The sequence below is a fragment of the Botryllus schlosseri genome, chromosome 5, assembly GCF_051294905.1.
Source record: "Botryllus schlosseri isolate E-star chromosome 5, Bs_hap1, whole genome shotgun sequence".
Classification (NCBI taxonomy): Eukaryota; Metazoa; Chordata; class Ascidiacea; order Stolidobranchia; family Styelidae; genus Botryllus; species Botryllus schlosseri.
In genome coordinates, this window is record NC_137240.1 from 15,254,946 (window position 1) to 15,280,124 (window position 25,179).

At 40.3% G+C, this 25,179-nt stretch overlaps 2 protein-coding genes and 1 long non-coding RNA gene across 5 annotated transcripts in view; 1 reads left to right on the forward strand and 2 right to left on the reverse strand.

Moving 5' to 3' along the window:
• LOC145439178 (kinesin-like protein KIF2A) overlaps positions 1-25,179 on the forward strand; it is a 280,717-nt gene that overhangs the window by 76,759 nt on the left and 178,779 nt on the right. The window lies entirely within an intron of this gene.
• On the reverse strand, positions 4,350-9,026 carry LOC145439172 (uncharacterized). 2 transcript variants are annotated; one of them, XR_013915111.1, is made up of 5 exons: positions 8,974-9,026; positions 7,593-7,689; positions 7,202-7,352; positions 5,399-5,578; positions 4,350-4,505 (listed from the first exon to the last, which is right to left on the reverse strand). It is a non-coding gene; the product is annotated as an uncharacterized LOC145439172 (long non-coding RNA). The 2 variants fall into 2 exon arrangements; XR_013915110.1 differs by lacking the exon at positions 8,974-9,026 and having other exon boundaries at positions 7,593-7,963.
• On the reverse strand, positions 19,786-21,687 carry LOC145439185 (uncharacterized). 2 transcript variants are annotated; one of them, XM_080316679.1, is made up of 5 exons: positions 21,216-21,687; positions 21,081-21,153; positions 20,608-20,781; positions 20,375-20,516; positions 19,786-20,314 (listed from the first exon to the last, which is right to left on the reverse strand). In XM_080316679.1, the coding sequence occupies exons 1-3, from the start codon at positions 21,419-21,421 to the stop codon at positions 20,731-20,733; spliced, it is 330 nt and encodes a 109-aa protein (XP_080172805.1). In that variant the 5' UTR covers positions 21,422-21,687; the 3' UTR covers positions 19,786-20,314; positions 20,375-20,516; positions 20,608-20,730. The 2 variants fall into 2 exon arrangements, with proteins under 2 accessions (XP_080172805.1, XP_080172804.1); XM_080316678.1 differs by lacking the exons at positions 19,786-20,314; positions 20,375-20,516 and having other exon boundaries at positions 20,771-20,873; positions 21,018-21,153.

The window sequence follows — 25,179 nt, forward strand, 5'->3', positions numbered from 1 at the left end:
GTCACGCATCTGGAATTGTGTGGGGTTGATGCCAAGTACGCGTCCATGTCCATTGTCCATCCATCCCGCGGAGCAATTCTGAGCGGCCCGCAAAAATCTACTTACAATTAAATAGTATATTCATATTGAAATGAACCCGAATATTTTCGGCTGACACTCGTCAGGGGTAATCGTCAGCAACTAGTAGAGAATTGGAAAGAACATTGTATATCAACAATCGTATCACAAAATATGACGTCACCAGCATGAAAGAGAGAGCGTTCAATGTACTATTTTTAGGTGGTACACGAACTCCTTTTGTTGACAGAGTTTTGGTTGGTGTATTTTTATAAAAGTTGATTCCAAGGCACACAAATGGAATTGTGAGCGGCCTCGCCCTACGATTCGAAATCGGTCGTCTCGATAATTATTCGCACAAATCGGATTATCCAACAGATGTTTGCCGATGGCAGAATTAATGGCCTTTGATTGATCAGCATCAATTTTAAGTGGATGAGTTAAGGGTGAGCTTTTCACTGAGCGTGTTCTGATAAATCTGGGGACATGTTGGTTTATGCGGTCCTGTAGACGTCTTGACGTTCTTCCCACGTAGCCACAATCACAGTGGCACCTATATTCGTACACTACATTACTTTGTTGAAGTGCAGGAAGCATGTCTTTGCGTGTTGAAGGGAGCAGTTGTGTTGTTGTATAAATCACATTGGTTTTGACCGTGTCGTAACACTTACTGACAGCAGAAATCAATTGTTTTTCAAAGCGGGTGGAAATGGGGCCAATCCACGGTAGATGGATATAAACATCTTTTATTGTTCGTGCGGTGGGCTCTGTTCGTTTTTCTGCGTTGAATTGCGTTAATTTCCTCTCCATGCCGCGGCTGATGACGTGTTCAGGGTAACCGTTATCCAGTAAGATTTTTCGGATGTAGTCAAGTTCTAAACTCAGTTTGTTACCCGAACATATCATCAACGCTCTATGCACGAGTGTGCCTATGAGGTTAATTTTTCTGCGCCGAGGACTAAATGAATTCCAGCGAAGGTATTGGCCTGTGAATGTCGGTTTTCTGAAAACAGACGTTTCAAATTTGTTGGTATTGCGCTTTTCAACTAATACGTCCAGAAATGATAATGAGTTATTGCGTTCTTTTTCTATTGTGAATTGCAAGGCCGGGTGAAGCGAGTTTAAGCGAATGAGAAATTGGTCACACTCCGATTCATTCCTGAAAATCACAAATGTATCATCTACGTATCGGCGGTACAATAGTGGTTTGGCATTTCAATATGAATATACTATTTAATTGTATATTGAAGTTCTGTACCTCCAAGAAGCTCTTCAAAAATCTACTTGGAATCCCAAACATAAAACCTGCTTATGAATGTTGCGGGGTTGGATAAAACCTACGTACCTCGTATACGTAACCTATTGTTTCGAATTGTGATTGCAAATAAATATTTTTTTGGTAATTACCGTAACCGTTACTCACAACGTATTTTCTGCTTCTCATTTGACACGGGAAGTAAAATAATAGCCCACCCGGGTTTACAGTGATTGATACGACGCAAAATGGCCTGTTATATTATGCATTACCAGTAAATGTAAAGTTGATATGCGTAGTCTTCAGTGCAATCATTTATCGAAATCTATAAAAGCACTACGAGAAAACTACTCTGATTGGGACATATTCGCGTTACAGCGATTGATACGACGCTAAATACTCCGAGAGTCACGGAGAACACGGCTCGACTTCGCCGAGACGCTCAATGGCGTCACAATGAGTACGAGGCGTTAATCGACCATTCAGCTCAGGCGCCCCTATTGTTCAGAACAATGGAAATTTCGAACTTTGAGGTCGATTTTAGGGGGGTTCCAGTGCCCTGACCAGATTTTAATTTATATTTTCGGAATCAGTGTGAAAATATCTTTCGATTGAGACCGGTTTAAATAAATTTTGAGCTGTGGTCGCCAGCTATAAGATTACCCCAATACCTTGTCATTTTCCGAGACTGCTATTCCCATTGGTCTCGCAGCAACTCATCCTGTGAATATTCTGCTATCAACACTTGCAATATTCTAAAGCTAAAGCTAAGCCGTGGCTTCTATTCGAAACTCTCAAGACCTTACATAAACGCATCCTGCTAACATCCGCTAATCTGCTAATACGAAATCATCGCGTCGCCATGATATCTATCTCGCGACATTCAGTAATTCAACCGCACGTGCTCACTCTCAGTCTGAGGTCTGACTAGAACTCCTATGATGTCACAATCTAATGTTCGCTCGAGCAACTCGCATTTGTTGATCAAACAATTCATGAGGCCTTTCGCGAGAAAAAGGTAAACTACGTGAAACGCTCATCGCAATGGCCAAAGAGAAAGAACATGGCTACGCCAACGCATGGTTACATCTTGCATGCGTTAAAAAAGTCTGCAATGGGAACAGAACTGGCGTAGCAGATCATTACATAAAGTTCATACCATACCTCATACCTTCATACCCATACGCTTGACATGCTTCCTTGATGTCCCAAAGGATACCATTTATAAAGCGATATAAACGACGTTATCTGTAATATACCTAAATGCTCAGACACCAGCAGTGTTGTTCACTGATTAGCATCCAGCATGGCCATTCGCCATCGATGACGTAATTTGCTTGATGATTGATACATGATGCGATGATGAAAATCAGATATGACAATAATAGAACCGTAAGCGCATAAAATTGTCGAATTATAAATGCAATTGCAATGTTGTAAAAACTGTTAATATCTAATTATCCAGTAAATCAATTTTACGAATGAAAATGTACATCCTAAATACTGATCTTCCAGTATATTTCCGTTACGAATGCAAATGTAAACGTGAAAAACTGGCTATCCCGTAAATTGCTTGTACGATTTGAATCTGTATTTTTTTTACCCTCTAAAAACAAGTAAAATTCTTCTTGTCCTGCCCGTATACTAATTCAACGGGCTTTCACCGTTAATTTAACTGACGGTATAAATTTACTGGTATAATTTGGGTAAATCTACGAATATTTCTAAGAGTGTAAGACGGCGGCATTCACGACACTGGAGTCGAAACTATATGCGTAAATGCAGAATTTAGGCTATAACTACCCGCCTGACATATACAGTGGTAGGATACTGGATTTGCCCGAAAGTAGGTCCATATCACTAACAAAAAATATATATATACGAATAAAATATTGGCCTTTGCCACGCTGTCAAAATTACACTTAAAATATAAAAATTTAAGCTAGTTTGCGACATGCTTAACACTGGTACAGAGCTTGTATGTATAGTTGTAAATTGGGCTATATCCTCCCGCCCCTATATAAGAGTGGATGGACCCTGAAATCGAAAATCAAATATAAAAGTATATAAGTATTATGCCTAGCAGGGAATTGCTTGTCCTGGTCATAATATATAAAAAAAAATCTTAAATACCATCAAAATTTAATGATTGGAAAAGAGTGGGCAGTTTCGGATGGTTGATTGGAATGAGCTCGCCATAACTCGTGGTATATTTGCTTGATTGGATAATTTCATTTGCGTCATTATGTAGTGCGGCGCAGCCATTCCATCACCAGTACGGAACTGAAACCTATGTTTTGCGATACAAATGTGTCGAAAATAGAGTGATGCTTATATGTGATTGTCGTATGCATGCCAGTTTTACCATCATGCTGCCATTAAATGGGGCCACCATTTTTCGTGCATGCGAACTTTGCAGTAAGTGTTGCCGTAATTTTATATGAGTGTATGTATGTTATATCTATGTGTCATGTGGTGCCCACACGAATTGTATATCAGCTGCGGTGAACAATTGTTACCCATGTAGGCAGCATGGATGCCAAATTCAACCACCACCACCGAAGCAGAACATCTAAAGAAGTGTTCAGAGATCCACAAAACATTGACGAAGGCATCGAAAGAGTCTGACGTCATTTGGGCTCGAAAGGTGATGTTCGGATGTCCCCCTAAAGGCTCTCAAGCATACATTGATAGGATCGCCTGCTTGCCACAGTTAACCCAGTAAACACAGTACAGACCAAAGATGTAGAAAGCCGAGCCCGATATAGTAGATATTAGATCTCGGCAGGTCGTAGAAAGGGGGATTTTGTGTCGACTCAATTCAATGTCTTTTCCATGTCCTTCAATAATGTAAATATTATGCAGATGCTACAGCCTTTAAACATGGTGAGTAGAATGTAGATCCTACATTAAAAGAACATCCTGATATAATAACCTGTTTTCTACCACTGGGCATAACCTGATCACGGCTGCGTACAGACAAACACACCACATTATCTACTACATATTAATCACATTTGCGGTACTTTAATTCAAAACGAATTGGCAAGTAAATAATGCCGGTGTAAAAAATGAAACGAACGAAATTACTTGTAGGCCAAGTAGCAATGAATGAAACTATGAGAACAGTCAGTAATCAGAAGGTTTCATCGTCTGATGATGATAATCCCTCTGGCGTTTTCTTTTCAACACCCTGTAGAAATAAAATGAAAATGACGATTATTAGCCAAGATTTTCGTACTGCGAAAATGGCAGAGGTGGCGAGTAACGAATGACTCCTACATTTTTTTCACCCATACTTACTAAAATGGATTTGATTCTGGACTATTTCCACTCAATTTTTCAAGTTTTTATTATTATATTTTTTATTATTATATGACTAGAGAACTGACTTCAATCGCCACTTCTACTTGATTATCAAGATCAACGATGACTACTTCAGCAATCATTGAAAACAGCCACTAACACAAAAAGAATTCTTGACTAAAATTTCTTCACATTCTGTCAAAAATGATCAATTCAACAATCCAAATGAATCAGTTATTTGGCAGCTAGTTGGAGAGATATATACTCAAGTCTAGAAAGTGGAATGATACTCTGCCTGGAAAGCTGAAGACCTAACAATATTGTGTACAGAGAACAAAACTTTTGAGTGGCGGCACTGGTATAGACATTAACAAATTATTAGAATTGACAGCAAGATAACCAGCAAGACATTAAAATGAGAATTAGTGCAGTTTCTTAGGCTGTAGTGATACTCAGCCAGTAATTGACCTAGCAGAGAGCAAAACGTTGTAAAAAAAGCGAGCGAAACCTCCGACAAATGATACGATAAAACATTAGAATCGACAGTCTTACTAGAAGCAGAATAACAATCATGAGGGGTTAGAGAACAGAAGCCCGGGAAGTGACCATCAGAAATTACTGCATACTGGCTGAACAAATCCATGACCACTAACAAATGGTCTTTTAATAGTCAATATTGATACCAAATGACACCACCCCTATTTCACCGCAACATTTAGCAAATACAGCGTTGGAGTCAACCTTATAAAGCGCTAACCAAACGCCCATTAGTTTTCCCACCTACTACTTCGCGCTTCGCGGATGGAAATACGCATTAAAGCGAATGGACGCGACTTGTCACACTCTTGCTATTTCTGCTCCCTTTTTCTCTTCCTTCCTCTTGAGGAGAGAAACAGTCGGCCGCGTTTCCGGATCGTGAATTCCCGGCTTAAGGGTGATTCTTCCTCCAATGGTCAGCACCTTGAAAATTGAGAACAATGTTGTTGCAAAATGCATGACAATTTGAAAGTTACATCATTCTAATTATTTCAGTTATGGCCGTGAATCGTTACAAGTGCGGTAACCATAAGAATTATTACTATACTTCAACTACAAATACAATATATTGTATAAAATAATTACTAATTCTTTTACGTTGATCGAGTCCCAAATGGATGAAATATGCCAAAGAATTTGCTAAATTTTTTTGTATAATTTGACAGATTCCGAAATCTTCTCAAAAGTGCACCTTTCAAAAATTTGATATCAAGACTCCCAACATTTTACACAATTCCAAGTTGGATGGCTTAACCAATACAAGCGAACAGTTTGTATCGCAATTGACAATTATGTAGAGAACGCTGCGAGACATGTGAGTAGGCCTACCCTAAAACGTTTCTCTGACATGGCTCTTAAAAAATGACTTTTTTTCTCAAATCGTTCTGGCTACTTGATAAAATTGTTAGGTTACCTTATTCAAGCCTACACACCAAATTTGGTTCAATTCCAACCAGTAGCTGCATTGCTACAGGAAAATAAAGTTTCTATTTATTATGTAAAAATGAATGAAAAAAATTTGAAAATTTTCTGTTCACCCCATGAAAGTGTTAGGTTATGTATAGAAACAATGTTCATCAAATTTGGTTCGATTCAAACAAGTGGAAGCGGAGTTATTGCCATCGAAAAATTCGGATTTTAATAAAATAGTATTTACGGTGGGCACCACTATAATAAATAATTAAAGAATTGCGTCACGCTGTCATACTGTTTTACGCAACCGTTGTTATGCACTGCATTGTTGCTGTGTTCTGGCTCCATTGATGTTATTTCTAAATTCGACATTAATGCGTCATAATTCTCCATCTGGTTTCGAATTCAACTCTGTTTTGCTTCCTTTATCGTGCCGGTAGCTCTTTAATAGGCACGCGAAAAGTTCTTCGGGTTTCAATAACGTTTATCATGAAGGTACTTTTGAAAGCAGTATTAAAATTTTGTACCACCAACCAGTTATTTAATTACTATTTATCTTCAAAGTAAATGCTCATTGCATGAAGGAGTGTTGTAAGACTCGAGTCAGGATTTTCTGTTGACTCAGGTCATCTTCTCAAAGTACTGAAATGACTCGACTCATTGCGCATGACTTGAGACTCAGACGGCCAAGACCGACATTTCATGATTATTTCAAAGAATAGTACAGCAAATCGCTATTGGGATTTCGTCTATTGATACTGGTATTTGAAAATGCGGCCAGAAACCGCTAAAAGTAAGGAAAATTCGTATATTATAAATGCGACCCACTCGATATCACAAAAAATATATAAAAAGTTGGTTTAACAAGACTTAAATTAGAAACTGAGCAGCTAACACAATGACTCTGGCTCGAGTCATAACACCATAACTCGGACTCGGCCCTCTGCTCGCTGACTTGGACTCAGTGGTGAATTGAAAATGACTCGAGTCAAAACTATAAAAGTGAGATTGACTTGCGACTCGGAGCCTTGTGACTTGGTTACAACCCTGGCATGAAGCCTCAATAGTTACATGAGTGGGGTGACTAGACAAAGAACACAGTGACATTTGCAGCATATCATGAATGTCTCTTACTATATGTGATCTTGTTCAAATGGAGGTTGATGAAAGCGTATTTCCCATTCTTTCCGACTCTGCTATAATTTCACCAGACTGGCAACCTTCTTCATGATGCTTTTTGCTGACTGACCAATATTGTCGCCGCCAACGGTACGAGTGCAAATGTCTGATATGTCAATATAGGAACAGAATTAGTTGACTGTTCATGACCGTCCACGTTCAGAGTTGCATCTCAAAGATGCCAAAATAAGCCTAAATATAATCCAAGCAATACGATCGTCCACTTTGACTGACTGAATTTCTAAAAATAATAAACATAACACCTTGATAGCTTCCACATCTTACGTTTATATATACCGTCTGCTATCGGCAAGCATTTGAAAATAAAAAAACAGATTCAACATACCACATCTCTTGCAAAGGCTTTTGCTTTCATTCAATATGTCATCAAACTTCTTTAAATCCTCCTTTGTGGTGAGTGGCTTCGTTTTATCATATACAATCTATGGCGGAATAAAAGTTTCGGATAATTTCTAAAACGAACACAATTTTCCACACAAAAGTCAATTGCCACACGAAATGCCAAATGCTACGGTCCCATTTTACAAGGTAGGCCTATGGCAAGGTAACGTAGTGGTACCCTCCGTTATAGCTAAACACCAATGAATTGCGGGTTCGAGCCTGACACGTCGACTCCATAATTCCTACCGAAGTGTTGGCCGTTTATCTAGGCTCCTCCTCGCCATCTGATCCGCATAGCCATGTCTTTAAAAGCCTAGGAGTGGGCCGTGCTATAAGTGGGCAGATGGTTGCCGATGAACTCGGCACTTGGTGAATTCGGCCCTCGGAAAATTGTGTAATGAAGTGTATTAACAGCTATTAATATGAATTATTAAACTAATAATAGTATTATCAAGTGATTTGTCAATCTTGTAAGGAGGTCAGGGCATCCGTAGATCACGCAGTCACAGCGTGATTAGATCACGGATTGCGTAGCCGCGGGAAATAACGCAGCGCTCATATACCGACCACGCGCGGTCTGCTTGGAATCGATGGCGTGAGTGACGGGCCTGTGTCGTGTAAGTTTTGAGAAGATGGATCTTGGCGTTGTATGTGAGATCGAAACTGTGGAAGATCAAGCGGCGCTTCTTCGTTTATCGATCACGACAAGCCAGTGTTCCTCATCAACAAATGTTTCGCATGATCAAGTCAAAATAAATTATTTTTTGCCTTTGAAGAGACGATTCCACTCTGGGGTTAGGGTGTCTCGATAACAGGGTTGAAGGATCCCAAGATTACGAGATCTACCGCGAGCCACGACACGTTTAAATTTCCTTTTTGATACTGTTCATTCATATTAAATGCATTTCCAATGCGAAGGTGTTCTAGTGCCAATTCCTCCAAGGGCCGAGTTCACCAAGTGAAGAGCGTCGCGTTATTTCCCGCGATTACGCAATCTGTGATCTAATCACGCTGTGACTGTGTGATCTACGCATGCCCTGACCACCGTACAACATTGACAACCACTCAAAGTGCCAAGTTCACCGGCAAACATTCCAGTAACCAATCATGGTGACCGGTACCGCTACGAGATCTACCACGGCCGAATTCACCAAGTGCCGAGTTTGTGCGGCCGAATTCACTAAGTGCCGAGTTCACTGGTAATCGGGCAGATACGGAATGATAATAATAAGAACCGGCCTGGTGTAAACTGACCAGTGTAGACGAACCACCACCATGAACACCACAAACAAACAAACAAACATCTAACATGGAAAAGAAATTACCTTTACAGCCTTTGACAAACACAGTTACCATTGAAATCAGCAATTTAGGTCTTATTCGAAAGCAGAATATCAACTGTTTTAGCGGACATATCAAATCAAATGTTGGAAAGTTCATGTAAATTAGCCCAACATATTATCTTACTGTGACCATATTCTATCAATATGGTCTGGCTAGCCAAATTCTCTGGGCCAACAAAAACCAGCTGCGTTTGGTTTCAACGATTAATAATCTTGTCACTGGATTCGAGGTATAATTGCACTCAAATATCAAATTTTGCTCCATTAATCAACATCAAGTTGAAAATGTCCATTCTTGCACCAACTTTTATAAAATCACGAATCAGTGTTCTACAGGTATGTATATCTATATCACTTATATACCTAGAAAATTCAAGCATAAATGTTATGATATATCGTAGGTATAGGTACCGGTAATTCAGATGTTTGAAGCGACTTGGACAACTAGAATAATTATAGTGGTCTAATTTCACTAAATTAGAGCGAAATGCCAGCAATATAATTGTAATCTAATTCTGAAAAAACGGTTTAGCTCTAATTCTAGCCTGGAAAAGCTGAAACTTTTTCATAGTTGTCTACACCTGTTTTGCAGAAAGTCAAACAGCTCTAGGCGTCATATACTACAGGCAATTCGAAATACCCCATAAGCTATATGCTACTGCGTATATACCTTTAACCCGCTACCTCAGTCAGTCACAATTCCTATATATTTACGGCATTTACCATACAGAAAGAGCGAACTATGCCTGGCTGCGAACTGTTGCGCGTCAAATCTTTGTCCGGCGCGATGACGTAAAATTTGAACCACTGTGATTCTATTAGAATTTTTGGCGAAAATCGGTGATCGGGAGAATCATGGAAATATACTCGGGTGTCATTACGTTTTGTGCTTTGGAAATTACATCGGCATATTCAGGAACCTCTTGCCATACTATTTCTTGGTGATGTATTCAATGACAAATGCACGTAAACGACTGTTTTCGGGTGTAATTCCAGCTTTTATGACGAAAAAACAATTTTAAGAAGACGAAAAGATACCTACTACACAGCCGTTTGACTGAATATTTTGCAGAGAAATCGTCAGAAATGTGTCGATGATAACGCTCTACAGACCATGTCTATCGACAATCCTTAGGTATAAATATATTTCGAAGAGTGCGGGAATGGTTTCACACAGGCGGTTGCTACGAAGAATCATCATTTACCCGAATATATGATCACGACGAATAGTAGAACACTTATTTAGAGGATTTAGGCTTCGGACTCTACATATATCTCATTAGAATCGAATTGAAATAGGACATTTTCGAAATTTTGATAATCCGGACACACTTATGGCCCCAGTTCGACCCTTGGGACGTCGACTTGAATAATAATTTTAGTCTCGATAGAAGCGGCCAGATTAGTAGAACCCATTTCAAAACGAATTAGGCTTCGGACTCTACATATATCTCATTAGAATCGAATTGAAATCATTCATTTTCAAAATTTCGATAATCCGGACACACTTATGGCCCCAGTTCGACCCTTGGGACGTCGACTTGAATAATAATTTTAGTCTCGATAGAAGCGGCCAGATTAGTAGAACCCATTTCGAAACGAATTAGGCTTCGGACTCTACATATATCTCATTAGAATCGAATTGAAATCGGACATTTTCGAAATTTCGATAATCCGGACACACTTATGGCCGCAGTTCAACCCTTGGGACGTCGACTTGAATAATAATTTTGGTATTGATGAAATCGGCTAGACAAGTAGAATCCATTTCAAAACGAATTAGGCTTCGGACTCTACATATATCTCATTAGAATCGAATTGAAATCGGACATTTTCGAAATTTCGATAATCCGGACACACTTATGGCCCCAGTTCGACCCTTGGGACGTCGACTTGAATAATAATTTTGGTATTGATGAAATCGGCTAGACAAGTAGAACCCATTTCAAAACGAATTAGGCTTCGGACTCTACATATATATCATTAGAATCGAATTGAAATCGGACATTTTCGAAATTTCGATAATCCGGACACACTTATGGCCCCAGTTCGACCCTTGGGACGTCGACTTGAATAATAATTTTGGTATTGATGGAATCGGCTAGACTAGTAGAATCCATTTCAAAACGAATTAGGCTTCGGACTCTACATATATCTCATTAGAATCGAATTGAAATCGGACATTTTCGAAATTTCGATAATCCGGACACACTTATGGCCCCAGTTCGACCCTTGGGACGTCGACTAGAATAATAATTTTGGTATTGATGGAATCGGCTAGACTAGTAGAATCCATTTCAAAACGAATTAGGCTTCGGACTCTACATATATCTCATTAGAATGGAATTGAAATCGGACATTTTCGAAATTTCGATAATCCGGACACACTTATGGCCCCAGTTCGACCCTTGGGACGTCGACTTGAATAATAATTTTAGTCTCGATAGAAGCGGCCAGATTAGTAGAACCCATTTCAAAACGAATTAGGCTTCGGACTCTACATATATCTCATTAGAATCGAATTGAAATCGGACATTTTCGAAATTTCGATAATCCGGACACACTTATGGCCCCAGTTCGACCCTTGGGACGTCGACTTGAATAATAATTTTAGTCTCGATAGAAGCGGCCAGATTAGTAGAACCCATTTCAAAACGAATTAGGCTTCGGACTCTACATATATCTCATTAGAATCGAATTGAAATCGGACATTTTCGAAATTTCGGTAATCCGGACACACTTATGGCCCCAGTTCGACCCTTGGGACGTCGCATTGAATAATAATTTTGGTCTCGATCGAAGCGGCGAGACTGGTAGAATCTATTTCAAAATGAATTAGGCTTTGGACTCTACATATATCTCATTAGAATCGAATTGAAATCGGACATTTTCGAAATTTCGATAATCCGGACACACTTATGGCCCCAGTTCGACCCCTGGGACGTCGACGTGAATAATAATTTTGGTATTGATGGAATCGGCTAGACTAGTAGAACCCATTTCAAAACGAATTAGGCTTCGGACTCTATATATATTTCTTTAGAATCGAATAGAAATTGGACATTTTAGAAATTTTTATAATCCGGACCGGACACACTTATGGCACCAGCTCGACCCTTCGGTTTAGAGCGTGTGAGTTATGGCTCTGCTCTATAACATAACATAACATAACATAACATGGTTGGGTTGGGTGTCCTCTTACCCAGTGTACATAGCTGGGAAGACTGAAATAATGAACAATACCTACACTAATGATACAGCCGGAACAATAAAACAACATTCTAGCAATTCCGATTTTAAATTTTTTTTCGAACTGTAAGAATGTACAAGATAACAACGACGACAACAACAACAACAACAACAACAACAACAACAACAACAAAACAAATACGGGAAAGCTCATTCAAAACTGTAGTTCTTGTATTAATCAACTTATTACCATTGTTGAGTAACATCCTAGGAGATCTTCAGCGTCTTTGTAGCTGAGATTTTTTTTTACCATGGTTAGTTTGATTATAATTTCAATCAAAATTACAAGTCTAAAATATGAATGGACTTTGAAATCTGGTTTCAAAAATTTCATTACATCACAGTTTTCTGCAATGACGCCAGGGTTGATTACTTCGATTGTTAATTCCCCGGGTCGCGGAAGTATTCGGCCGGATGCGTTTGATTTATTCGCAAACGTCCTCCGTAAGCAAAGTTTCGACTTGACGTACTTACACACCGAATCTACGTCATTGTATTCCCAAATTGGATTTGTGTAGCCATGCTTTTTCAACCTGTCATGATTCTTTGATAGCAAAAAAAGCCCGTGGCGACGAAGGTGTTGCTGCTCCTGATTTGATTTGGTTACCGAGCTTATGCAAATGCTCCTAACGTGTTCAAAAATGTCTTCGCTTTGTTCTTCCGATAACATTTCCGGGATCGGTGCTTTAAATGTAGTGAAAATCGGAACTCTCTGATAGGTAACCGTTGATGTAATTTCCGGCATTTTGCGGCGCTTTCCCATAGATTTTTTGAATTCTTCCGTGGTTATATCGTCATCCTCAGAGCTCGATTGGATTAGCATATGCGGTCTTTTACCATCGTTTCTGAAACAACTAAAACGTTTATTGATGTGATATTTAAAAAAATTGTATAACTTTCTGTCTCTGTCGTCTAATTATAACGTAACCTATAACACAGTGAAAACGGCAAATATTGTGAAGAGCTACAGTTCCGGAATTAATTTATTTGAACTTGAACATGAACTTCGCGATTTCGATTAAAATAGGCTACACCAATAGGGATGGTGTGAACATAGCAGGGTAGTAACCAAGTCACAAGGCTCTGGGTCACGAGTCAATCTCACTTTTATAGTTTTGACTCGAGTCAAGTCGAGTCATATTCAATTCACCCCTAAGTCCGAGTACAAGTCAGCGAGCAGTGGGCCGAGTCCGAGTCGTGGTATTCTGACTCAAGTCCGAGTCGAAGTAATTGCGTTTACTGCTCACTGCTCAGTTTCTACTTGAAGTCTTGTCGGAACCAATTTTTATAACTTTGTTTGGTGATATCGAATGGTGCGCACTTAAAATATACTAATTTTCCTCACTTTCAACAGTTTCTTCTCACATTTTCAAGTGCCAGTACCAAGGCGAAATACCAACAGTGTGCTGGTTGCTTTACTATTCATTTGAATTACAATGAAGTGTCGGTCTTGGCCGTTGAGATTCGAGTCATATGACTTGGTGCGAGTCATGCGCAATGACTCGAGTCCAAGTCGATTCAAGCTCGAGTCATTTTCGTATTTTGATAAAAGCCAACATAGCGTGGTGTTGTCACAGCGAGATTGAACGGCTCACTGCATTTAGCTGCATTTGTCCAAAGGCAATTTTACGACCAATTTTGACCTGCTTACCGATCGCTAAATTTGATAAAATGGGCATCAATGGAAAGCTGCTGCTGTGCTGATTACGAAAATATATATTTCATTCTGCTCATGAACACCCCCAAATCAGCCTCGAATTTTGCATCGTGATCGAGCTTGACATTGTGACGCAACTATGCGTCACAATGTCTAACACGATCAACATTACGCTATCTCGCTTGGAACAATGAGCTAATTACAGATTCGAGAGTCGGCAAGCATTCTACTTACCCATTTCGACTTTCGAGTAGAACTTTCTCATCTATATGTAAAAGAAGTAATATGATATTTTACCACTAAATAACAGCTAACATTTATACCAGTTAGTTCGAGCAACATGTTTTCAATGGTCTCGCGATAGCGTTTGCAATCTTCAGTGCTTGCCGGAAAATCGGTGGCCTCACCCAACAAGAACTTTTCCGCAAACTAAGAACACCAACCAAATGTTTTCATACGAGTAATCAGAGGTGACTGTTCTCTAAACTGAAAGAAGCCTCATCGCAGACAATGCAAAATGATAAATCAGTCGCTGGGAGTTTGAATTGAATTGATGTAACTAGGGTTGCATTTAAAACAAACAGTGTTTTAAAACACTTTGATTGAAACATGTTTTAAACCGAGGACTCCAACTCAAACGCGCTTGCGGGTCAATTTCCTAGTTTTTGATGACACCGCGGGCCGCCGCAGCATCATTATATATTAGGGGTATTCAATGTATAATTTTCAAGTAGGCCTTTTTGACGGGACCTTGCAGACCGGTATTCCAAAAAACATCGTGAAAATGTAATATACTATTACTATTCACGTTTTACACGAAAAAAATCATATTTTCATATATTTGAATAAATTTATTTTTGTGCCGGGCACAATTTGTTAAAATAATAAGTTATAGACATCTTGCGAGAGGACGGATCATGACAGGGTAAAAGCTGTCGGGTTATAATATTACAGCTAGCGGATCTTTGACGTGCCATGATTTAATGTAGAATATTTTAAAATTTACTGAAGATTGATATGATACCAGAGCATTTAAGTGGTGTAGCCTAATCCATGTTTCTGAAATGGTCGTGGTAAGTAGGCTATGGTTACTGTCATTGCACATAAAATCGTGCATAGCGCGAAGAATATTTTCCAGTTGAATAAATTGACTCAGAAAATATTCCACATCATACAGGCCTAATTCTACAATTGATCTTGTACCCCGCGTGCCGCCTGTTTGAGACCTCTGTTTTAAACAGTGTTTAAAACAAAGGCCTATTTAAAAAAAATGCGTTTTTTAAAGATGTTAAATTATGCCATACATGTGTAAATACTTTCCAAAACATGTTGTATGAGCCTACGGACAACTACCACCCGTTATAGCCGACGTATGTCGATATGGGATAGTTGGAAGTCTCATAATAGTCGGTTTAACATTAATAGTACATATATATTTCGTCAAAGGAGCTATATTTACCCTATATTTTCAATTGTCAATGTTAATGCAATATGACGTTACAATTGATATTCATGACGTCATGGCTTAAAAGAAAAACAATATCAAACATGGATTAAATTAGGGCCTTGATTTAAACATGTTTGTTTTGAATTGATTTTGTTTTGAATGCAACCCTAGACGTGACCTACAAAATTCATACCTTCAGCACCAGGACTCCACAGTTAAAAGTGTCTGTTTGGGCATCGTGTGGAAAGCATATTACGGTCCAATCCACGGAACTCTCGGGCTCGGGCTTGTGATGACTCCAGTACCCTCTAATTTTCGATAAACCAAGCAATGAAATTATTTCTTTAATTGTACCTTTTCAATAATCTCACTTCCAGTGTTGCAACAAAGTTTTTGCGTAATCTTCTTCATTGCCAAAGGAATCGTAAACATAAAGAAGCTTTGCTTCTATGTCGCTGGCCTTAACAAAAACGACTGACTGGTTTACAGCATCGAGACTAAAATCGAGACTAAAATTATTATTCAAGTCGACGTCCCAAGGGTCGAACTGGGGCCATAAGTGTGTCCGGATTATCGAAATTTCGAAAATGTCCGATTTCAATTCGATTCTAATGAGATATATGTAGAGTCCAAAGCCTAATTCGTTTTGAAATGGATTCTACTAGTCTAGCCGATTCCATCAATACCAAAATTATTATTCAAGTCGACGTCCCAAGGGTCGAACTGGGGCCATAAGTGTGTCCGGATTATCGGAATTTCGAAAATGTCCGATTTCAATTCGATTCTAATGAGATATATGTAGAGTCCGAAGCCTAATTCGTTTTGAAATGGGTTCTACTAATCTGGCCGCTTCTATCGAGACTAAAATTATTATTCAAGTCGACGTCCCAAGGGTCGAACTGGGGCCATAAGTGTGTCCGGATTACCGAAATTTCGAAAATGACCGATTTTAATTCGATTCTAATGATATATATGTAGAGTCCGAAGCCTAATTCGTTTTGAAGTGGATTCTACTAGTGTGGCCGATTCCATCAATACCAAAATTATTATTCACGTCGACGTCCCAAGGGTCGAACTGGGGCCATAAGTGTGTCCGGATTATCGAAATTTCGAAAATGTCCGATTTCAATTCGATTCTAATGAGATATATGTAGAGTCCGAAGCCTAATTCGTTTTGAAATGGATTCTACTAGTCTAGCCGATTCCATCAATACCAAAATTATTATTCAAGTCGACGTCCCAAGGGTCGAACTGGGGCCATAAGTGTGTCCGGATTATCGAAATTTCGAAAATGTCCGATTTCAATTCGATTCTAATGAGATATATGTAGAGTCCGAAGCCTAATTCGTTTTGAAATGGGTTCTACTAATCTGGCCACTTCTATCGAGACTAAAATTATTATTCAAGTCGACGTCCCAGGGGTCGAACTGGGGCCATAAGTGTGTCCGGATTATCGAAATTTTGAAAATGTCCGATTTCAATTCGATTCTAATGATATATATGTAGAGTCCGAAGCCTAATTCGTTTTGAAATGGATTCTACTAGTCTAGCCGATTTCATCAATACCAAAATTATTATTCACGTCGACGTCCCAAGGGTCGAACTGGGGCCATAAGTGTGTCCGGATTACCGAAATTTCGAAAATGACCGATTTCAATTCGATTCTAATGATATATATGTAGAGTCCGAAGCCTGATTCGTTTTGAAGTGGATTCTACTAGAGTGGCCGATTCCATCAATACCAAAATTATTATTCACGTCGACGTCCCAAGGGTCGAACTGGGGCCATAAGTGTGTCCGGATTATCGAAATTTCGAAAATGTCCGATTTCAATTCGATTCTAATGAGATATATGTAGAGTCCGAAGCCTAATTCGTTTTGAAATGGATTCTACTAGTCTAGCCGATTTCATCAATACCAAAATTATTATTCACGTCGACGTCCCAAGGGTCGAACTGGGGCCATAAGTGTGTCCGGATTACCGAAATTTCGAAAATGACCGATTTCAATTCGATTCTAATGATATATATGTAGAGTCCGAAGCCTGATTCGTTTTGAAGTGGATTCTACTAGAGTGGCCGATTCCATCAATACCAAAATTATTATTCACGTCGACGTCCCAAGGGTCGAACTGGGGCCATAAGTGTGTCTGGATTATCGAAATTTCGAAAATGTCCGATTTCAATTCGATTCTAATGAGATATATGTAGAGTCCGAAGCCTAATTCGTTTTGAAATGGATTCTACTAATCTAGCCGATTCCATCAATACCAAAATTATTATTCAAGTCGACGTCCCAAGGGTCGAACTGGGGCCATAAGTGTGTCCGGATTATCGAAATTTCGAAAATGTCCGATTTCAATTAGATTCTAATGAGATATATGTAGAGTCCGAAGCCTAATTCGTTTTGAAATGGATTCTACTAATCTAGCCGATTCCATCAATACCAAAATTATTATTCAAGTCGACGTCCCAAGGGTCGAACTGGGGCCATAAGTGTGTCCGGATTATCGAAATTTCGAAAATGTCCGATTTCAATTAGATTCTAATGAGATATATGTAGAGTCCGAAGCCTAATTCGTTTTGAAATGGGTTCTACTAATCTGGCCGCTTCTATCGAGACTAAAATTATTATTCAAGTCGACGTCCCAAGGGTCGAACTGGGGCCATAAGTGTGTCCGGATTATCGAAATTTTGAAAATGTCCGATTTCAATTCGATTCTAATGAGATATATGTAGAGTCCGAAGCCTAATTCGTTTTGAAATGGGTTCTACTAATCTGGCCGCTTCTATCGAGACTAAAATTATTATTCAAGTCGACGTCCCAAGGGTCGAACTGGGGCCATAAGTGTGTCCGGATTATCAAAATTTCGAAAATGTCCTATTTCAATTCGATTCTAATGAGATATATGTAGAGTCCGAAGCCTAAATCCTTTAAATAAGTGTTCTACTATTCGTCGTGATCATATATTCGGGTAAATGATGATTCTTCGTAGCAACCGCCTGTGTGAAACCATTCCCGCACTCTTCGAAATATATTTATACCTAAGGATTGTCAATGGACATGGTCTGTTGAGCGTTATCATCGACACATTTCTGACGATTTCTCTGCAAAATATTCAGTCAAACGGCTGTGTAGTAGGTATCTCTTCGTCTTCTTAAAATTGTTTTTTCGTCATAAAAGCTTGAATTACACCCGAAAACAGTCGTTTACGTGCATTTGTCATTGAATACATCACCAAGAAATAGTATGGCAAGAGGTTCCTGAATATGCCGATGTAATTTCCAAAGCACAAAACGTAATGACACCCGAGTATATTTCCGTGATTCTCCCGATCACCGATTTTCGCCAAAAATTCTAATAGAATCACAGTGGTAAATTTGAATCGCCGAAATATTCTAGAAGTCACGCATCGATAATCATATTCCTAAACGTACAACATCTCACTTATTTAGTTATTCTCTGAATAAAACTATCAGCCATACTCGTTGAACATGCGAGATTACCGAAAGAGCGAATATATATATAATGAAGATCATATATATAAGAAGAAAACAAAACTGTTCGACCTTAGAGCAACAACACGAATATACAACACCGGTGACATCCTCACGCAATACAACGAAGGGAGAACATTGTTTTCTAACGGATAGAACGAAGCTACCGCATGAGATCGAACAAAATCGGATAGGAATTCATCGTGATTGAATGTACCGACAAAGTCATCCTTTCTACGTATTTTAGTCATACCAGCGAGAGATAGAAAATTTGCATTATTAGGTTAAAGGTCAACTGCATCTTCATGACAACTTTGCGGAATCCTGTTCAGAATTTTTTTTCATAACGAAATTACCGACTTTCCGTGTTTCAACTCAATCGGAAATTGCCGTAATTTTGACTGAAAGTTCCAATATTGGCATGTTTACAGAAAAAGCAGAATGTGCATTGTGACGTCAAGTGAGTGACACATATTATCAACACCGTTCACAGCAGCGGCTGTTTGTGTTCTCGCAGTTTTTATTCTAGTCAGTTATGGCCGAGGTTTCCATTGTAACGGATTTGCCAAGTGATATTGAGACTGAGTCCGAGTACTCGGATGTCGAATGTAAGTATCATTTTTGCACGTACTTACAAAATTACCGTTTAAATGCCGGATTGGTTCAGGTGTTGATGCGCTCTATCCCACGTCAGTGGAACCCCTTGCAGCTTCATATGATGGGTCATGATCAGCCTAGATTGCTCAGCGCAAGCCACTCGTCGATACTACATGAAATACAGTTATATATATAGTCTGTAGTGTAAGAGCTCGTTTCAGTCATGTATCTTGATAAGTTTTTGCTGTAAGGAGGTTCCGAGAGTTACTGACAGAATTAAAGTGTATCACAGAATTGCCAGGATGCAATTCAGTGTGTCTGGACGTTGACTTATTGCAGTTGTCCTACTATGGATATCAACAGGAATATGGCCGCAGAATAATAACATCTAGTTCAATGCATGAATGGGATGAGTCTCTGATTCGGTTGCCAAATACTTTTCTCGCACTAATACACTTGTTTTCACTTTTCAGGAAGTTGAAACATTCTGCCTACAGAAATTGTGTTCGCTGGGAATGGGGATTCTGTGGCAAAAACCAGCGGAAAATCCTGCCTGCATGCGTTGTTACTGCTGTCCGAACAAAATTTACGTCAAATTCTTACAAAGGATTCCAGTTCAGTAACGCCACATTGTGAATGTAGAGTTGTATTCCAAATAATAAACGCATATAACTCATCGACCAAAATAACTACTGTGTCAGGCAGAAAAGCATATCGGGTTTTATGTCGGTCGGGCAATAGCTTCCTCTCTGCTAATTTTGATTATGCTGCTAGTCATAGGAGGTGGAACGGTCTCAGCACAATCGCTCAACTCAACAGTTTCTGGTCCAGTTCTGATGAGTGCTTGAACTTCTTCGACAAGCTCATTGCAGTAATCTAGAACAGGCATAACAATATGACGAAATCTTATGATGCAGTCAGATCGACGGCAGTTACCAAATGTTGAATTTTCAAGTATCTTGTGGACCGTACATTCCCCATTTTTGTACTTCGGGTATTCGACCACGGTGCTCCTTCTTTCGACATTTTCTGAGTTTTCGAGCAATTTTCATTGAAATGCAGGATTGCCAACTGCATCCTACAAAAAATGCATAATTGATGAGGCTAGTAATCATGCCAAAATCTGATATAGGTTGTTTTGAATAGCCGAGACACTGCAAGGTACCTACCTGGCTTATTGACTGAAATATGGTTGTAGTGATATAACTTTGGGCAGAAATGATTGAGGAGGGCATTGAATGATTCACTTCCAGCAGTGTTTCCATTCGGCGATAGATGGCGTATGTCATTTTTCATTCGCGTGGAGTAGAGAACATCGCAAATCCTTTCACGTGCCAATGAATCTGAAAATGGATTGTCATAATGGTAAACAACAGAATCGAAGATGCTATTCATTGTAACTTAAATTTAGGCCTATATGTATCATGTATATATGCTGAATGGAGCAGTTTGTTTCTTTTTGATACAGTCAAGTAGGCTATTTCATCTTTAAAGGATGTAACGGCATCTACCCTATCCGTAAATCAAAATCTGGAGTATGAGCAGTTTGTGCAGTCTTGCATGATTCTCAGTGTGCTACCTAAATAGACTCTTGCACGTCCGACTCTGATTGACACATTGGACAATGTTGAAAAATGCTCACCAGCTTATTTCTGTCCACAATCAAGAACTGGGTCTTCTTGCTATTCTTCAGACATTCCTCTGAATCTGAATGCCTGCAAATCAATATCTTGGTGAAGACTTGGTACAAATATGATTATACTGTTCAAGTACTCACTCTGACTCGCCATCTAACTCTGTTGGGTAGAAGCTAACATCACTTGACAGGGATTGGATATCACTTTCACAGTCTTCATAATCCTCTCCAGCAATAGGGTTTGGACAGCGATGAAAAGACACTTTGGGTACCGAATATCGCGTATTCGAGCAACCATACGCGACACCAGATGTACCTCCGTGCCGCATCTTCTTCATACCTTCCATATTCACAATCAAATCCAGTATCAAAATCAATCCCAACACTAATAACTATCTGTTTACCACACTGAGCTATACCAGGACTTTAGCCGTGTCACTCACATGACGTCATTTCATAGCTGAATGATTTCATATCCGTTTTTCAGCTTTTCGATTTATAATTTAAATTACTTGAAAACTATCATGTAATTTCAATTTTTATTATTTTATTCATATTCCTAACCACATAACGTACGATATAAGGCAAACTCATTTTTAAGATGCAGTTGACCTTTAACTACCGGATATAACGAAGCCTAATGCATGAGATGGAACAACACCGAGTATGAATTTATTCTGATTGAATATAACCACAAGACCATCCTACTACGTATTTTAGACATTCCCTCGACACTTAGAAAATCAGAACCTAATCGAGATGATCCCGGATGATCCTTTTACGGTTTTGTGTTTGCTGGATTGTAAGGTACACAGAAATGAAGCAACGTGATCAAATGCGCCGGTACGGCTCCATGAAGTAGATGAACTAAAGATGGACCGAACCAGAACAGTAATCGAGATATATTACATTTGAAATCTCGCTACGACAGAGCCACGGACGAAATCCCGTATCCTGATGGAATTCCCTGACCCCGAATAGACACGAAAGTATTTGAAGAAACGACTCAACAAGAAATCAATGCCTCAACTGAAAATAGGTATCTACACCTGAGAAGACTGGAGTGAATGAAGTGGTGATCTGCCAATTGGTTGGCTTGGACTCTGAGTGTTGATACTTTTGTGGGCATCTAATGGCATATCACTTGTATATTATATACGATTGTATGACAGGAAAGGCCATCACATCTATTGTGGAAACAAACCTTGGAGAATTATTTTGATTTTAGATCGTGCATGATGATAAATAGGCTAACTTTTGGTTTTATATCAGTATGTGCAATGTGCATAGAGAAGCCCTATTGTTATCTGCATGGCCTGATTGGAGTATTTGGTTGTATTAAGCTTATCTTAATCTTATATTGATTATTATGAGTCCCTGGGCCTGGGAAGGTCATTGCTTACTTCGATCAAGCTGCAGCCAATACTTCAATCCGCGCCACAAAGCACCAACAAGGCGTGTAAAGGGGTGAAGAAAGCGTAACGAGCCGGGATAACGTGCAACGCTGTGAAGCAAATTGAACGAAGTGTAGACTACCCGCAAAGCAATCGTTTTGGGGCTACACTCTAAAAAACTGGAGGTCCCAACCGTTTCTTCCGGTGTTAAACGTCATTTCCCAGCAGTTCCAGAGGACGGGGGAGAGTCTGGAGACGAATAATTGTCGATCAGCACTCTCCTATCTGCAATTGTCAACCGGTACACAAACCCTAACGTTTCCTCGTCTCACCTATGGACTCATAGCGCCAGATTGAGAAGCTCACGGCAGAAGCAAACGGTATCACATCCGACATCTCGTACCAGGACCTTCTACTTGGACGATTAGCCGAATTTCCAATTTTCGGCAGTGTGAGCGCGAGCACTGAGCATCTCAACTACAAAAACACACAGTATACGTTGGAGGCAGCGTCAGGACTGGACGCGGAATGCAGTAGTCCAAAGCAACACATCGCAGCCAAGAATATATCATTGAACAGAAAAAAACGCTCGCCCGAAACGCCACTGATCAGACGAACGTATTCAAGGAGAGACTCAATGAACGCAATGAAAATAACCCCATCCGGCAGTCAAGGGACACGTCAAATCGACGAAAGCCCTGGTACGAAGTATAATTTCCTGGCCGATTCAGGACACATAAAAATTCTAAATACATCATCTTTATTTTATGTACATTCCCTGATATCGCGTATGGCCCGACACCAGATGTGGTCAAAGTGATCAGCATGAGCATTGGTAGTCAAGTAGAAGTATTTATTTCCAGTATAGAATAAATCATTAAATAAAAAGTAAATTTCATTGGAGGTTCCGCTTGTAGCAGTAAATCACAAGTGGTTGCTTTGGAATTTGCAGAATGAATATTCGCGAAAGGTCACAGGACACTACAAAAACAGCAACTTTCAAAAATGTATTTGGCCCCTATCTTACTGTGGCTATTTCAGCAAGTTCCTGCTATGACAGTTCCATTTATAAAACTAAAACAACCCGATTCCAAATCTTCTGTCTACTTCTGAGTAGCTAAAATGTGCATAGTAAAAGTAGAAGCAGTCTAAAAGGATGATCAAGAAGAGGGTAAAGGAAAAAATGCTGACACTATGTCACCCCTACCACCAGTGCATATCTATAATGTGCAACCACCGGGGCTGCCTGCCTGCCGGCTGGCAGGCCTCCCCAATCTTCGCTAGCAACCGGACGTCAGCGATACCCAGCACCAAATCGTAATCCGCCGCCGCGGCGAAATCCTGCCCGAACAGCTGAAACAAATCGTTTTCCTAATGACGTGATGGCCGGTGAAAACCCCTATCGGAGGAGCGCTACACCCGAGGGGCAGACGGGATCGCGGGTCTCAGGAAGGTCGGGAAGACAGCCCGACGCTAGAAGAAACAACAACCCGCATTCGCGAAACTCTCAGAACGTGCGAACGGCTCCGGGAATGCCAGCGTCAGACCAGAGGGGGCGCGGCCTTCCGCAGACTCAAGATTCGGGCGTCGGAGTTGACCATTCGCAGCTGACGCCGTCTAACAGTCAAGAGGCGAGCCAGATTTCGAACACCCAAGATACGGGAAGTGTTCCTAACTTGATAACCCAAGATGCTGTTAAAGCTGCCTACCCTCAAAGCTGGACTGAAAGACAGCCTCTCGAAATGAAATTGCGCGGCATAGAAGGATCATCCTGTGTCAACTTTGTCGTCGTCATCAAGCTGGACGACCTACCAGTACCGTTCGCAACTGGTGAAGGAGTCCCGTTAAACATAATAGGACTGAAATGGATTGAGCAAGTTCAACAGCTACCCTCAGTGGCAACAGAGTTAAAGGACCCCACTACAGTAAATTATGAACTATCATTGTCCGTGTATTCGGACACGGCAAAAATCATAGCTGGAAGCAGTACTTGCAACGCTGCTACTGGTGATGGGTCGGTGGAAGCTGCAATGTTACACAGCGTCGAGACTGGAAGCCCAGCTGACGCCCCTCGGGACCAAAGATGTCCCTGTCTCTCGGAAGGATTTTGCGCCAAGTGTGGAGGAACCACAGATACAAAATTAAGTCGGGTGAGCGCTGTGACCCCGAAATCCTTGCGTGCTGAGCGCGGAAGCCCCGCTAGCACCTCTCAGGAACATTATGTTCAAGAGATTCCTGAAAACAACGGCCACTGCATTCGCCACGATAGAAGAGTGGGAATCGTTTACGACGGCCCCATGGCCGCAGCAGTTGTGCCGCATACCGAGAAGATTACATTGAAAGCAGCTGTCGACATCCACACTGATGTGACAAATTTCGTGGATAAAGAAGAGTCTGGAGGCTATATGCAAGCCTCTCCAGAAAAAGGGCCCCCGGCGGGCGTTTTAACCGCCGGCGTGAAGTTGGATGCGGGCACGCAACCCCTTCAGAGTCAGAAAAAATCGAGTGCGGAAGCCCCACTGATTACTGATACGCTCGCCCTCTCTCCACCGACATCAAAACCGCGCCACGGCCTCTATAGACATGGTCGCGGCCCGACAAAAACGTATGAACTGTATGATGGAACTGATAAGAAAGTAAAGACATAATTGGAACGGTTAAGGCTATGCAACCGAGCAGTTGAACTTGCCAATCTTCGTATAGGCCTCCGG

Bases quoted from the DNA above. Each gene is read 5' to 3' on its own strand.
- LOC145439185 (XM_080316678.1), bottom strand. From the start codon at position 21,421: ATGGAAGGTATGAAGAAGATGCGGCACGGAGGTACATCTGGTGTCGCG. The intron at 21,154-21,215 runs GTGAGTACTTGA...ATTGATTTGCAG, and splicing joins GAGTTAGATGGCGAGTCAGA to GCATTCAGATTCAGAGGAAT.